Genomic DNA, 17,401 nt, shown 5'->3' on the forward strand with positions numbered 1-17,401 from the left:
ACAGTGAGTATGGTGCACGTGGTCAGGGCAAATGTGGGGCTCTTATGAGAAATACATATACAGATCATTAAGTCTAATATCTAGCACAATAGTAGGCACCAGAGTATTTTAATTATTAGTATCACTTTTGGTAGAGAAAAATTTTATAATATACCAAGCATGAATAACAAATAATAAATAACTATTCCTGTAGATATTAATGATTTTGTTGTTTATGTGAGTGACATGAGGAGTTTACTTCAAACTATTTCTAATAATATTTCTAAACTTTTGACATGACACAGAAAGAACTGAATGGAATGTATAGATACAATGACAAAACAACAAAGACATAAAATAATCTGGCAGTTATGCGTTTTTACTCACGTCAATATAGCTGGCATTTATATAATTTGACCCTGCATCTCCATTTATATCAGAGAGTTCAACACGGTTGTAATCATCTGTTCAAAGAAAAGAAATATAAATAAGTGAAATAATGAATAACCAAGTAGCCTAAACATATAGAAATTCAATTCTCAATGAGTACTTACAAGGAAGGATGTCAACATAACGATTTTTGTTCTGGTTAAAGGGTTTTCGAGCATCCTTGATGGAAAACTTGCTAAATACCCGTGGAATGCTCTGAAAGACATAATGGTCCTTTGGGTCATGGCAGATTCAAGAAAAATAATTTCCCCCTTGCCACTTACCATTTTGAGCAAATGAGACGTCCTGGAACGTATTTCTTTTTTGCTGATGAACAAGTTGCATGGAGTAATTGAAATTAACATTATTAGGAATTATGCAAAAAATACTAAAAATGAATGATGGGCTACTTTGAGAATAAAGTTGTGACACAACTTTATAACTAATAATGATAAAATAAAGAATTATTTTGAAATATTTGCCAGTTTCATGACTATGACGATCTCTTCTGGTCTATAAATATCTGCTAATAATATCTGCTTTGACTATGTTGCTAGATTACGTAGAATAAATTATAAAGACAAATCATTATATAATACATTTAAAATGGAATTTTCCTGATAATTGAGTAAATTTCTCATCACGTATCAAGAAGAGCACACACCTGAAATTCAGCCAGAAACAGTCTTCCTTCATCAGCAATCTTCCTCTTATAAGTTTCCAACAAAATATCTGCATGGATTGGCTCCACACTCATCAGTTGCTTTTCATCATCTTTAAACATATTAAGGATTCATGACTAGGGTTATGTCCATCTTTCAAGTGTTCATACAAATTTCATTAAATTTATCGCTTGGATTAATCCTTTGCTTCTTCCCTTCTCACACATACTACCTGGAAAGTCTCAGTCACATACAAAGATTCACCTATGACTTCTAAATGTTGTACTCCAGACCTCTTCTGGGCTTTATTTTAACCTTTCAATCTCCCAGATTTTCCCAAGGGTTATCCCACATGTACATCAAAGTCAAAATGCCCAAAGTAAAAATCATTTTTCCTTTACTCCAGTATTTCAAATCTCAGTAAACAAGATCACCATTCACAAACTAATTTAAGATGGAAACTTCCACAGTTACAGATTTCTCCCTCCCTCTCCATATCCAGTAGGTGACTGGGTACTTTCCATCCCTCTGCCAGTGGTCAGGTGCAGGCAGGCCTCCTCATCCATGTAACTACATCTTCCCGAGTCCTCTCCTTGTCTCTAGTTTTTCCCCATACTGATTTGTCTTTTAAACTGCTGCAAATTAGTCTTCCAAAATAAAATAAAAGCATGCAACTTTACTTGTTAAAAAAAAATCTGTCACTCTTATTAGTGTTTCATTGACTAAATGCTAAGGTTTGAGCACATAACGCAATATAACAATTACCATACTTATTTATCTGTATCATAGTTATTATTTTTTCCTTTCATTATTTCCATGTTTAAGCTATCATGAAATTTTGTAAACAGACAAGTAAGGGAATATGATTAATATCCTTATACTCAAGACTCAGCTTAATTTGCTAATCCCTTTATACTAGGCTATGAACAAGTTGTGTTCATGTGTTAGGCCTCCAGAGTACGAAGCACTTTATATGATATGCTTGCTTAATAACTTACTAAGGAGTAAGAATACATATTAACCATAAAGAGCTACAATTGTATATGGCTCCTGAAAAGCAAAGTTTCAGAAAATTAAGCGAATATAAACTGCCACTCATGTAAAAAATGTGTTTCTCCTATTCACGTCAATATTCTCTATCAGATGATGCAAGACGATGTCCATTAAGGTTGCACATTTGTCTTAGTGTCTACAGAAATTTCCGTCCAAATACAGCTATCAAATTGGCCATGTACAGTCACTTCTTTGGGTTGTTGGGAACCTCTGGTATTCATTCGTTCTGAACTCAAGGCCACCTTTGAGGTTTTAGAGGGTTTGGGTAAGTTCTAATGCATGCCAATGGACAATTAGTATGAACTTTGAGATAAAATGCTTCTTTGACCCTCCCTAGTCTGCCCTGACACCTTGAAATTGACTCCCCTTCTCTGCTCAGGTACTTGTTACTCTTGTGCTCTTCATTCTTCCCTCAGGCTTTCAAAACTAACCCTCAGAACATTTCATCTCATTCATCTATGCATTCATTGACATTTATTGAATTCCATATACTCACCTAGATACTCGAGATAGAGCAGTGAAACGAGGGGAAAAAAATCTCCTTACTTTCGCATCCCTAGCTTACATTCTAGTTACGGGAGGATAGTTAACAAATAAAATATATAATGCAATATCAAGTAGTGATAGATTTTGCAACGGAAAATAAAGTCAATGAGAGGTTCCAAAGAACCAACACTAAAGCTTTTGTTTACTGATTTGGTACCTGCTCTTGCAGAGGGAAAGCTTTCAGAGATAAGTTAAAACAAGACAGAAGAGTTCTTAAATGTCTCCTGTCTTGACTATGAGGAGACAGATCATTTTATTTATTGTAAACAGTTTCAATCTTTACCTCTATCCCCTTTAACGGATCCAAATCACATTTAAAAAATGAAAGAAATAATGTACAGGTTGAAAAAGAAGGGGAAAAATGGAATTTCTTTTCCTCTCTTAAGTCAAATTGCATTTTTTTTTGTCATGTCCTTAAATGGGCCTTATGTGGAAATAGCCACCATCCCACCTTTTAACCTTTGCAGAGACTTGAGCACACTTACTACCTCTATCTCTATGTGACTTTTTGTCTGCTCTTGTACTCCCTTATTTGTTGGTCTAATGTCTCCCCACAATCTTAGGTGACTCAGATGCCTGCCTTTCCCACTCACAAGCTTCTATCTTCTATCTTTCTCTAGAAGCATACACATTCAACCACTATGGCATTTACCAAGTTGTTGTCATATTTGCTGATACTTCTGCCTTCCTCTATTAGATTTTCAACCCTTTAAGAGCAGGGTCTGTGGCCTATCACTACCATATATTCAGCTCTGGCACAATACTTGCCATATACTTGGAAATTCATAGTACTTATTAATTGAATAAATAGATAAGTGAATCTAAGTTTCTTCATTGTATCAACAGAGGAAGTCTAGGTTAGATAAAAAATGTTGAATTCTTATTTAAAACGAATAGATTCAAATATGAGGAGGATATTCATCAGTAAAAAACTGGTATACTTACCCCTTTCAACAAGTTCCTGCTGTTCATCTATATCACTGTGAAAATAAGAAACGTAAGTGTCTATATTTTTTAAGAAACATAGAATTCAATTGGGATTCGAATTATATTTAATGAATGTATTGAAGGAAGGAGGGAATGGAAGCAGGAAGGATAAAGAAAGAAGAAAGGACAAGAGAAGGGAAGACAGGAGAAGGAAGGGAAGGGAGGGGGAAGGGGATGAGGAAGGAAGGAGCTTAGCAGGGGAAAGAGGAAAGAATGAAGGGGAGGAGAGGAGATGGAGGAGAATGGAGGGAAAGAAAGAAAAAGGAAGAAAGGAAGAAACCAACCAAGGGTTGTCGCTAAACTCAGGTAAGTGACTAAATTATTTTATTTTAAGATTCTTGTTTTTCATAAAATATGGTTGTTCCTGGCCAAAGAAATACATATACTTCCCTAGATACTTCTTTCTTTTCTTTTTGCCTCTATCATTTCTACATCCCTTTTACCCACTTTTAACTAAAAGAATAAATACCTATTCTCTTCCTTTGTTATTATTAAAAAAAAATCTATAACAGTATTACTGTAGAAAATGTTACTCTTTACTACAAACCAACAAGATGTTGTGAAGTTTTTGATCAAAAGTTCATTGATGAACTGGACTTAATGCTACTTCTCATTCTATACGTAACTGGTTCTAAACTTGCCTCATAGATAGATGTTTTCATCATTATTACTACTATTTTTCATTTTGAAATCAACTCTTACCTGGACCTTCTGTTGCGCAGGTCATAGATTTTGTAGAGAACGAAAAGCAGGGCTAAGAATGTCACAATGATCAGAAATACCAGAAATGCAATCAATGCTTTAGAATTATCTAGAAAGGAAACATAACACATGAAAGGAGATTATTATGTCAAATACATTGCTGGGTTCTTTGAATAATCACCTTTAACATACTTTCATTTTTATTATGTCCATGTCTTTTGAGGCTTTCAAACAAATACATTTTTTAGAATGAGACCAAACACAATAAATTCCTGATATTGTATATTTTGCCCATATTATTCAAAACAAATAAAAACATCTTATATTTTAAGAAAGCAACTAGAATACAGAAGAGAAACTCTCCTTCCACAAAATACTATTCTTTTATGCAATACTATCATTTAGACTTAATTCTCTTTCTTTCAGTCACTCCATTTGGAAGGGATTAGAGAGGGAGTCTAGTTATTATAGATCTCAGAGAGAAACTCATTTGGCGTAACTTTATGTGCATAAGTGGATAGCCTCCCACAAAGATCACAAAGGCTTCTGTCCCACACAGATAAACTTTCTTACCATTGAGGTATAAAATAAATTAACCGAGGGACAAAATTGTTTCGTTCTACCGTTAGGATTACTTATCCTGATGTAAATGTTCACCAGGGTTTAATGGGAAATCATACCCTCTTCTGGAGAAGGACAGAGAAAAGACAGTGTACTGGAAACATCCTTTGCCCTGGGGGAGTATCTCCTATTTTTCATATACAATGAAAGGGCAGAGAGGAATGCAGTGAAACCAGGGCCTCACTTGGGAGCTAGACTGCTTCGGTTCCAACCCTAGCTGTACCTAGGTGGGGCCTTGGTTAGAATCTTCATTATGTTTGTGACTCCATTCCCTAATTCCAAAAATGAGGTTAAATGAATTGATTTACAATAAACACTTGGCACGGTGTCTTGGACATACAAGGACTAATTACTCACTATTCAAAAAGAAAAAAAAAAAGTTTTGAGTCCTACTGTATGCCAAACACTGATTTAGTTACATAAGATATCTCGGAGAACAAAACAAGGATCCGTGTCCTCATGGAAATGACCTACTGACACGACAGACACTTAAAAGTGCACATAATAAATAAGCAGATGGTAACGTAGGTTAGAAGATGATAAAGACTGTGAGCAGGTGAGAGAGTTAGCTAAGCAGATATCTGGAGGCTGCCTGTTTGAGGCAGAGGAAGGGTAGGGCAAGAAACCACAGGTAGGAGCATGGCCGGCATGTCCAAGGAACAGCCAGAATGCCAATGTGGCTGGAGTGGAGCCAGTGAAGGGTAGCAACAGGAGCTGCCACGTAAGAGTATGACGCGGAGAGGGGAGAGGCAAGGGCCAGATTTGTAGGGCCTGGAAGCCATTTTAATGATACATTAGCTTTTTTGTTACACAGGCAGCACCTGCAGAATTTTGAGCAGAGAAGTGATATACTCTGACTACACATTTTACAGGTTTTTAGGACTACTCGTTGAGAATGCCATAATCCAGGCAAAATATGACAGTGGTTCATACCAGGTTGGTGGCTCTAGAGTGAGTAGAAATAGTTACATGAAGTTATAATCAATGGACATCAAGAAGACTGTGGGTGCAGCGGAGAGCAGGAGCTCACTTTTGGATTTGTGAATTTGAAAAATAATTAGACACCCAAATGGAGATGCCAAATAGGAAGCCTGAGCATGCAAATGTGGAACTCTTGTACCGTAAATCTTGCAAGAAAGGGTCTGGGACTGGACATAAATTTGAAAGTTTTCATCATGGAGCTGTTATTTAAAGGTAGAAGATTGAATAATTCACCAGGAAATTAAAATTAGATAGAAAGGAAAGAAATCCCAAGACTGAGTCCTCGGACACTCTAATATTAAAAGTTTGGAGAGGAAAGATAGAACCAGGAAAGGAGACTAACAAGTGAAATAGAAGAAAATCAAGAGTGTGTCCAGGAAGCCAACTTGAAAGGAAGTCTTTCAAGGAGGAGGGGGTAATCAACTATGACGAATGGTGTTGATAAGTCAAATTCAATGAGGACTGAGAATTGACCTTTTGATGTGCTATCAGAGAGGGCATTGTTGGATTTGACAAGAGCAGTTCAGTGGAATAGGCAGGCCCAAGAGAAAAATAGGAAAAGAACCAGAGACAGTCAAAATACAAATCTCTTTCATAGAAGCTTTACTGTTGGGAGGTGGGGGGGTGTGGAGATGAAATAAAGGGGTGGCTGAAGAGGAAATAGTGTCAAAAGAAATATTGTGGTTGTTGTTTGTTTTCAACAATTGCATACCAATTAGACTTATCTAGCACAGAAGGGAAATAATAATGCAGGAGAGAGAAAAGAAAGCTGTTGGATGTGGGAATTGGGCGATTGATGGGATCAAGGGATTCAAGAATAATTTCAAGGGTGATCATAATGATTGATTATGAGTTTACATTGTATATGGAGGGATTGGAGGACACCAAAGGGATGTGGAGTGGTGCACCAGTGTTATATATTGCTACTATGGTTTGCTCTGGCTAATGGAGATAGGAAAGGAAATGATGTTCTTACTATTTTAGATGAGGAAATTGAAATTCAGTCATCCTAAATCATGTTTTTTTTTTTAACTTTTTAACCTTTATTTATTTTTGAGAGACAGAGAAAGAGCACGAGCATGGGAGGGCAGAGAGAGAGAGAGGGAGACACAGAATCTGAAGCAGGCTCCAGGCTCTGAGCTGTCAGCACAGAGATCGACGGGGGGCTTGAACTCACAAACTGTGAGATCATGACCTGAGCTGAAGCCAGACACTCAACCGACTGAGCCACCCAGGTGCCCCCTAAATCATGTTTTTAAAACAATACAGGAATAATACATTTGAAGCAGTTTGGTAAGACTGAGAAGACTGGGTATGCTGGGTATTTAATCAGTCCTCCTTTCTTTCTTGTGGCAGAGATTGGCTAATGCTGAATCCACCTGTTTTCTTTTCCTTCTGAATCAGCTTTACTTGTTGTTCAGTGTTGCCATGTGACTGAGATAAAGGTAGAAGTGAGATATGTTAGTTCCAGGCCTGGTGCTTAAACCCTCTGGAGAGATGTTACACACTCTCTTCTCCGGGTTGCCGGATGGATGTTGGCAACCATAGCAAAATTAGAAGCTATATATGAAAAATGGAAACCCTATGTCAGCCTAGAGTTTTGAATGAATATGTAGAAGAGAACCCCACCACCTACACGCACACAAACACCTACCAATTGGTGTAGGGTAAGAAATAAATTTCAATTCTGTTAAGTCACTGGGATTTGGAGGTTTATCTGTTAAAGCATCTGTCGTTACATTAATTCATTGGTACCCCTCATTCACCCCATACTTACTGAGAAGTGCTACACTGGGATAGTCTCTAAGGATACAGCAGAATATAAGGCATGAGAAGTTACCAGTTCTAAAGAAATTTTCATTCTTTTGGGGGGAAACAAATGCTAAACAGGTAAACCAACAAATAAAATAATAATATATTTTCCTTAGATTTATGGAAGAGTGAGTAGGTGGAAAAAAAGTAAGGGGAACCTATTTTCTACACATTCAGGAGTGGCCTTGAGCATGAGACTTTCTATAACCTGAAAGATGGAAATGACCCAGCTAAACAGATAGCTGCCAGAGACCGTGTGTCTCATGTTCAAAATGTCTATAACTGGAAATTCTTAATAGTAAGAATAAGTTAATTTCCAATAGAGACTGGCAGATGGTGGACCTGAGTTTGAATTCTGGCTCCACCACTTCTTTACTGGAAACAAAAAATAAATTGATTGAATTATCTAAGTTAAAATTTCCTCATCTATAAAATGGGACTGATTTTATTTTATTTAAAAGGATCTTGTGAGGATACATGGGTTGTATTGAATATTTTAGAGAAGTTCTTATTGCAATAGACTCCCAAAATGAGCCAACGTGTTTTTCTCAAATTCTTTTCGCTAAAATTATCAATAAATCTGTGATTACTGGTATATATACTGATCGACATGATTGTTTCCAGAATTTGTGGATAAAAACCTCATCAGAGGAACAATCTTCTAAACTCATCCACCTCAAGGAAATTACTAAAATGAAAGCATGTTACTAGAAAAATAGGACACCTTGAACTGAGATTTTGCAAGAAACTGCCCCAAATGACTATGAGTAAGTGTTTCATTCCACAGCAATTAATTAGGGTCCATTCTACAGAAACATTAAGTAGCTTCAGACTTCCCTTGATAAACTTATTAATGATAAAACAACCAAGACTTCAGATATATATCATGACCTAAGAACACGTCTCTCTCCCTTCTTTCCAGGAACTCTGCTAATATTAAAGACCTGACAGTGGCATAGATCCATAATGCCAGAAAGAATGGGAGAAGGGAAATTAGAGTTAGAGAGATTTCAGCAAGTTTTGGAAGGTAGAAAACAAAGGAGAGAAAGCCAGCACCAAAATAGCACACTGCATAAGATCCATACCAGTTACCCAGAATGCCTGAGTCTCAAATTTGGAGGCACATAGACAGTGGAAATGAATCATTGGACCAAAAATGGTACAGTTGAATGTCTATTTACAGAGAAACCAAACACCCTTTGAAAAGACACTCCAGGGAGGAGACAGAAGTTTATTCTCTGAGAAAATTGAAAGGAAAAGGTTAAGAGACTCAAGGTAAAATCAGGCTCAGAACAGAACAGGGATGTGGCCCAGGACTGAGATTAGGAGGGCAAAGTCAATGTCTGCCTATGAAATGGTTGAACACCTGTCCCTCTGCCCTACTATGGGAAGAACCATTCCCCTACACTGTAACACTACTATAAAAAGTATTACATTGATTAATTTCCAGAGATAATAAATGGCACTGGAGAAAACAAATCATAAATATTACAAGGAATCTCCTCAGTCAACAGTCCCTGTAAGGGCTACAGAACTTTTTTTTAATAATTTATTATTTATTTTTTAAATTGACATTCAAGTTAGTTAGCATATAGTGCAACAATGATTTCAGGGGTAGATTCCTTAATGAACCTTACCCATTTAGCCCATCCCCCCTCCCACAACCTCTCCAGTGTTTGTTCTCCATACTTAAGAGTCTCTTATGTTTTTGTCCCTCTCCCTGTTTTTATATGATTTTTGTTTCCCTTCCCTTATGTTCATCTGTTTTGTCTCTTAAAGTCCTCACATGAGTGAAGCCATATGATTTTTGTGTTTCTCTGGCTGACCAATTTCACTTAGCATAATACCCTCCAGGTCCATCCACGTAGTTGCAAATGGCAAGATTTCATTCTTTTTGATTAGGGCCATAGAACTTCTAATCAACCTTTTCTATGGTCTCCCTGTAACTTTGATCAAACTGCTGATAAGAACCGAATTGTCAAAGAAATCCTCAACAATAAAGGGGGGTTCCAAAATAATAATTTGACTTAGGAGTTCCAAAATGGGACTAACAGGAGCTCCAGAAGGGCTACAGGAAAGAAAAAGTGGAATGAAATAAAATTTCTCAGAGTTATAAGTCTCCAGGTCACAAAAGCCAATAGTATACAAGAAAAGACTCGTGCAAGACAAAGAATAAAGAGGAAAGCCTAAAAGTCCCAAAGAGAAAAAAGATATGAGAATACAGAAAAAGAACGAGAAACAGGATGGCATTAGAAAGTAATACTGGATCAGGAGAACGAAACAGAAATACTTTTTCAATACTAGGTTTTTAAACTCAGAATTCTATGCCAGGTCAACCTATGGATCAAGTGCCAGAGTAGAATTCAAGCATTGCATTTTTATGTGTGCCAGAATTAGAATATTTTCTTCTTACACTAGAGAATATATACCAGTAATTTTTTTTTTAACAAATGAGATTCAGATGTAGCAATTCTGAAACAGGAAACTAATGAAGGAAAATTTTACCACAGTAGCTAAGCTGTACACCTAGGTAGTCCAAATCAGTACAGGAAGAAAGGGCCCCAGGAGCTCTTTCAGGAACATTGTCAACGTGTGTGAAGACATTACTATGAAAACCTCATTCTGTCATTTATCTATTACAAAAATGCCATCATGAGTGAAGAGTCAATAAAACTTTTTCTGCTTGGTGAGGAAGGGACTGTGGGATAACACTCTAGCTCCACGGACATGGAAATCTGATAAAAGCGGAATGTTAGCTACCTTTCTAGGCAATGTTGCCAATGACGAAAATGATCCCTGGTTGCTCAACTGTATCTGAACAGGAAGATTTATGTGTGAACCACACTGTCCTGGTGGAAGCCCCAGTTTTCGGTCTCCCTGAGGGGAGTAACCTAGGGCACATCTCATTTTTGGGCACAATCCCTGTGGCATGTCTGGAACCTACTCCCAAGGAACTATTCTAAGAGATACCGATTCCTTTCTTAACGGGGGGCTTCTAAGCCAGGGCAGCTAGCACACCCACACATGTGACCCAATTCTCTCACATCTCCCTTGCCTCTGGGAGGGTCAAAGAACAGTTCCAGGGCTGCCATGGGCACTGTGACCACTATCGCTACCCCCCCCCCCTTGTTGACGCACTGTGTTTTCTGTTCTGTGTCTCCTTGAGTGAAATGGTATCACATCTGGCCTAGTAAAATGTGAGTGAGTGTGAAACGTCCAGTTGAGTCTATGACTCCCAAGAGTAGGTGCTGTGGCTAGAAGTTATCTGCATAGGCAGAAAAAAATTTTTTTTCAATGGAGTTGTTTTTATTGTAAGGAATTATAAAAGAAAAGTATTTATATGGAAATAAAATCAAAGCTATCTGGTTGAATTTGGTGGGCATTTAGTATTAGAAGCTTTTATTTAATAAATCAGAGCAGGAAGAATGGAAACTTTACATGGGACCTGGGACAACAGTTTGGAACATGAACTTTTATATCTTTCTTCTTTTCAGAGACTTTGGGAAATAAGGCATTAGTGCTTGCACACATGCATGTGTGTGTAAGAGAGTAAGACTGAGACATTGCAATGATAGCATCAGAAACTGTCTAGAGTTGGGGTGCCTGGGTGGCTCCGTCAGTTAAGCGCTTGACTTCAGCTCCGGTCATGATTTCACAGTTCATGGGTTCAAGCCCTGCATTGGGGTCTGTACTGATAGCTCAAGCCTGGAGCCTGCTTCAGATTCTGCGTCTCCCTCTCTCTCTGCCCCTCCCCTGCTCTCTCTCTCTCTCTCTCTCTCTTTCTCTCTCTCAAAAATAAATAAACATTAAAAAAAAGTAAAAGAAACTGCCTACAGTTGATAACACAACACAGAAATTTACATCATTTCATTTAATTTACAAACATACAGATGGTGAACAAGCTGAGAAACTTAAAACAGTGTACTGCCTTCTCCCTCCGTAGGATGAAATCCATGGGCAATGTTACTAACTCTAGAAAGAGGAGCAGCTAATATTCTTTACCCCTATAGAGATAACCATAAGAAGAACTGAAAACAGAAATGGTGAAAAGTGGCTGTCTTGGTGAGCAGGACAATGAGTGCGGAGTGGTGACACACAGCTGTTATTGTCATTGTTATAATGACATTTAGGTTTAAGTGATTTTTTTCTATCTGCAACTTTATTTTTATCAAAATATTTAAAATAGCAATGATAAAAAATTAAATAGCCATGTTGTTATTAAGCGATTTTTATCTTAGCTCTAATTAGGTAAATCAGGACAGATTTGTATCTAATGCCTGCCTCCACCAAGCTCAACTTTGAGGGACAGAATAAGACAAAATAGGTAAGTCTCCAAAACGGTACACAAAACAAACATGTTTTGTTAACAGTCATGAAAAATGTCATAAACATACTCATAATTTAAGTCTATACAGATATATCCTCTTACAAATTGTTTTATGAAATCTACCTCCTTTAATAATGGAATCTTTTCATTGAATTTAAAATACTGTATTTTACAGGGGACGGATTAATGGTTGCCAGAGAGAAGAGAGGTGGGGCAGGGGGGCAAAATGGGTGAAGAGGAGTGGGAGATACAAGCTGCCAGTTATGGGATGAGTAAGTCACAGGAATAAAAGGCACAGCAGAAAGAATATAGCCAACGATATTGTAATAGTGTTATATGGTCACAGATGGTAAGAACACTTGTGGTGAGCATAGGATAAATTGAAGAGAAGTCAAATCACTCCATTGTACAGCTGAAACTAATGTAGTATTTGTGTCAACTACAGTCAAATAAAAAATTAAAAATAAAACAATATTGTTTTATTCACCTACACATGTTTTTTTTCAGAAAACATAAAATATTACCTTGATAGGAAACATATAAACATTTAATAATTAAATATAAGCACGAATGTAAAATAATAAAGGTTTGTAATGTTAATATATATTTTAATATAATATAATAAAGAGCCACAAAATGACTTACAAGATGTTGAATGAGAAACAGATTCTGGAATTCCATTATGGTGTCCGTTGTTGTAATAGACCTGAATTCCAGTAATAAAACAAAATAGTTTTCTAACGTGAATTTATCTATCATAATGCAACACATACATTATTTCTCATACAATGGTGTCTATTTTAATTTAAAATATACAGGTTAACTTTAATTTAAAAATAGAAACCTCAAGATTATGTCAATGTCTTATTATCAAACAGTTTTTCAAAGAAAATATTTAACAGTGAAAAAGACATAAAGAAATCTTAGCTTATTTGGCAATAACAACAACAACAACAATAATAATAGTATAATCGGCAAGAGTAAGTGAAACTGAAGGAATAAACTCCAACACATCAAATTCTTCAAAGCTGAAAGTTAAAATTCCCTATTGATAGGCTAATATCTATACATTTTATTTAAAAGGGAAACTACCATGTACTGTTTATAAAAGTTACACACAAAATGAACATACAATTTGTAAAAGCAAATAGAAACAATATGACAATCACAGTGTTTATAATAAATTGATATTTAGTTCACAAGGGCTAAAGTTATAAGGATCGATACCCCCAAGTGATACAGGGTAAAATCTACAGTATTAACCTAACTAGCAAAACTCCCTGTGTCTCATAATATTGAATACAAATAAAGCCAAAACAATTTAGTTATACAAGGGAAGCTGAAAAGAATAAGAGAGCAGTAAGAGGCTTTGGCAAAACAAAACAAAAAAAAAAAAAATAGGTAAAAACAAATCTGAATAATATCATTAAAAGATAAACATGATACATTTGGGCAATATATATCTACAATATATATCTGTTTTTACCCTTTGGAAGATATATAATTTCCTCAGTACTCACAGAATATTTGTAAATATTCATTATACATTTAACTGTAAAAAATACTCTATTAATTCCAAAAAATAGAAATTGTAGGACTTCTGGGTGGTTCAGTTGGTTAAGCGTCTGACTTTGGCTCAGGTCATGATCTCGTGGTTTGTGAGTTCGAGCCCACATCAGGCTCTCTTTTGAGAGCTTAGCATCCTCTGTCCCCCTCTCTCTGTCCCTCCCCTGCTTGCACACATTCTCTTTCTCACTCTCAAAAATAAATAAACGTTTAAAAATAGTAGAAATTATAAAAGCTAATTATCTTTTAAAAGCTAGAAACACTATCTCTTTAAAAAACAGATAAATTAGAAATTCTTTCCAACTGCAATATAAATTCTTGGGAAATATAATCAGAACATTCTACTCTAAAACTCCACTTGTTAAATTTTATGTCAGTCATTGAAAAATTAATAATAATAGGGGCTCCTGGGTGGCTCAGTCGGCTAAGCATCCGACTTTGGCTCAGGTCATGATCTCACAGTTTGTGGGTTCAAGCCCCGCGTCAGGCTCTGTGCTGACAGCTCAGAGTCTGGAGCCTGCTTCAGATTCTCTGTCTCCCTCTCTCTCTGCCTCTCCCCCACTCTCACTTTGTCTCACTCTGTCTCTCAAAAATAAATAAATGTAAAAAAATTTTTAATAAATAAAAAAAAAGAAAAATTAATAATAACACAGGCATGGGATACAGTCAAAATTTTACCAAAGGACAATTCATAGTTTAATTTTTTTCTTTTTTTGTTGTTTTTTTTTAAATAATAAAAAAATAAAGAAATGGACCAAAAATGCTTTCAATCCCAAATTAGCAGAAGAACATAAAAATAAATCTACAAAAAGAAAAGTAATAAATGGAGCAATGATAAAAATTACTTTATTAATCTGTTAACCAGAGATCACAACGATGAATAAAGCTAAAATGATTGATCCCTTGTGATGGCATAAATGTTGTAGTGGAGACAGAAAGAAACATGAAAATGAATTATGGTACATGCAATGAAGAAAACAAGAGACAATCTTTTGAAGGCTGGGGAAAAGAATGAATAACTAAGTAATAATCTACTACTTTGAATTTGAATGTTGTATTTTTTAAATTTTTTTTAACGTTTATTTATTTTTGAGACAGAGACAGAGCATGAACGGGGGACGGGCAGAGAGAGAGGGAGACACAGAATCGGACGCAGGCTCCAGGCTCTGAGCCATCAGCCCAGAGCCCGACGCGGGGCTCGAACTCACGGACCGCGAGATCGTGACCTGAGCTGAAGTCAGACGCTTAACCAACTGAGCCACCCAGGCGCCCCTTCATGTTGTATTTTAATATGATGTTTACCTATATTTTTCCAGAATAACTTATATTGATGAATGGGAGAAGAAAATTCTAGAAAGAGAGAAGAACATAAGGTAAAGTACCTATGGAGAGCAAATTCTAGGTGCATTTGAGAAACTGAAAATAAATGGAGCTTAATGGGTGCTGGAAAAGTAATGGGAGATGAAGTATAATGTACATGATATGTAATAACAAAATATTTCTTTTATATGGATTATGGGAAAAATATAAATCCACAAAGTGTAAAATGTCTGAAAAGAACAATAATATTGAAAAAAAAAAATGGCTCTGAGAGGATTCCTCTGTGTTAAGAGGATTAAAAAAAAATTTCAGAGAACAAATCATTCCTATACTATTTAAGGTTATAAAAAGGCAAAGAAACAAGAAAATGTGCTATTTATCAGGTTAGCACAACTTTTATAGCAAAGTATACTAAGAATGATTCATGCCCACACCTATACAAATGCCTGTGCCCGTCATCTCTACCCACTTATTGAAGGGTTTCATTTATGAATGTCTATTCATAAAGACTTAAAAAAAGCCTTTGAATTCAATAATGCTTTCAAAGAATAATACACAGTGACAGAGCAAGACTTTTTTTCTTGGAACGTGACATGGTTTATCCTTACAAAACCTATCACTATAATTCACCATATGAACAAATCATGTCATGTCATCACAACCATGGCATCATCTAATAGAGTACAATAAAAACACAGGAAAAAGTCCAACCTATGTCTGATTAAACAAACAAGAAAGGTTATATATTTATAAATACATATGTTTTTGTATATAAACATATGTACATATAAACATTTCTTTAAGTTATAAAGGATATAAGGTCAATTGTCAACATTATTTTGAATAGTCAACTATTGACTGTTGAAATTTCCATTAAATCAGAAATAAAACTGATAGATCTGACTGAATAAAAATAAAAGGAAAAATTGTGTATGATTTAAAGTGTTATAAGTAAAGTTAAAAAGCAAACTACAAGCTGGAAACAAAACTTGCAACTTATATGACAAAGAGTTTAATATCATTAATATCCAAAAACTTCCCCAAATAAAACTGGACAAGGGAGCAGCAACAACAAAAACTGTAGTTATCTTCGACAGTAAATAAAGAAAGCCATTCAAACAAAAAGAGATGTCAATACCACATCTCACCTACTCAACATCAAAGAAAAAGAAGGCCATGCCCAATGTTGGTGAGATTCTCAAGAGCAATTATTTAATAGACTGTATGGGAAGGGTAATTTGGTAACTTACAGGGAAAAAAAATTATCACAAAAATTCTTAAAATACAAGTAAATTCCTTTTGACCCAATACCTTTATTTCCAGGAATTTATTTAAATAGAAATCATTAAAGACACATTCAAAAATTGTGCTATTTACCAGTAAGTGTGTTAATTGATTGTTGTTTATAACAGATGAAAACTATAGTTAGTAGAATGTTAAAAAGCCATGTAATAGAATCTTAGGTGACCGTTAAAAATTGCATTGTAGTGAAATATTTAACATGGAAAAAGTTCATGTTGTAGTGATATATGAAAAATGTAGGTTACTAAACTATGTGTTCAGAATGTTGATAATATATATGATGAATATATATAAATGCACATTACAATATTATGAAAGTTGTGAGATAATGGAAAATATATATTGGTTTCTGCCCTTGGTTCCTGGCACAGAACTCCTGAAACCCTTATAATTTCCCTGGTAATAGGAGTGTTTTTCATTCTAATCAGGTGACTGGGTGGGCTCCTGGATGGCTCCTGGATGAGGGCTAGTCATTAGAAAGCCAAAGCTATGATTAGAAGCTTGGAATTTTCACCCCAGCCCCCCATTCTCTTGAGAAGGTAGAAGGGCTGAAAATGAAATTAATGATTGGTCACACCGACATGATGAAGCCTCCTTAAAATACCCCAGAGAAGGTGGCTTGGGGGCTATCAGGTTGGTGAACACATCCATATCATGAAGGTGATGTATCCCAACTTGATGGGGACAGAAGCTCCTGTACTTGGGACCTTGTCAGACATCACCCTATGTATCTCTTCATCTGACTGTTCCTCTGTATCCTTTATCACATATTTCAATAAACTGGTAAACGTAAATAAGTGTTTCCCAGAGTTCTATGAGCCACACTAACAAGCAACTAAGCCTGAGGAGAGGGCCATAGGAACCCCTGATTTATAGCCAAGTCAGACAGGAGTTGAGAGTAACCTAGGGACCAACTACTGGCAGTTAGAGCTGAAGTGGGGTGGAACAGTCTGTGGGACTGAGTCCCTAACCTGTGGAATCTGCCACTATCTCCAGGTAGATAGTGTCAGATTTGAATTAAATTGCAGGATACCCAGCTGGTGCCACAAAGACTAGCTTGATGTGGAGGAAAACCTCCACACAAATTTGGCGACCAGAAGCATCAGAAGGGTGG

The 17,401-nt window shown here is 36.1% G+C and overlaps 1 protein-coding gene across 5 annotated transcripts in view; it reads right to left on the minus strand.

The window, feature by feature from the left end:
* The window catches only part of PTPRC (protein tyrosine phosphatase receptor type C), a 124,668-nt gene that overhangs the window by 22,584 nt on the left and 84,683 nt on the right, over nt 1-17,401 (minus strand). For all 5 annotated transcript variants that reach the window (XM_045456646.1, XM_045456645.1, XM_045456644.1 and 2 more), the window contains 6 exons: nt 12,745-12,805; nt 4,359-4,467; nt 3,615-3,649; nt 1,073-1,182; nt 534-624; nt 367-443 (listed from right to left, as the gene is read on the minus strand). In XM_045456646.1, coding sequence (XP_045312602.1) covers nt 367-443; nt 534-624; nt 1,073-1,182; nt 3,615-3,649; nt 4,359-4,467; nt 12,745-12,805 — 483 coding nt within the window. The remainder of the gene's footprint in view (nt 1-366; nt 444-533; nt 625-1,072; nt 1,183-3,614; nt 3,650-4,358; nt 4,468-12,744; nt 12,806-17,401) is intronic.

The sequence above is a fragment of the Leopardus geoffroyi genome, chromosome C3 (assembly GCF_018350155.1).
Source record: "Leopardus geoffroyi isolate Oge1 chromosome C3, O.geoffroyi_Oge1_pat1.0, whole genome shotgun sequence".
Lineage (NCBI taxonomy): Eukaryota > Metazoa > Chordata > Mammalia > Carnivora > Felidae > Leopardus > Leopardus geoffroyi.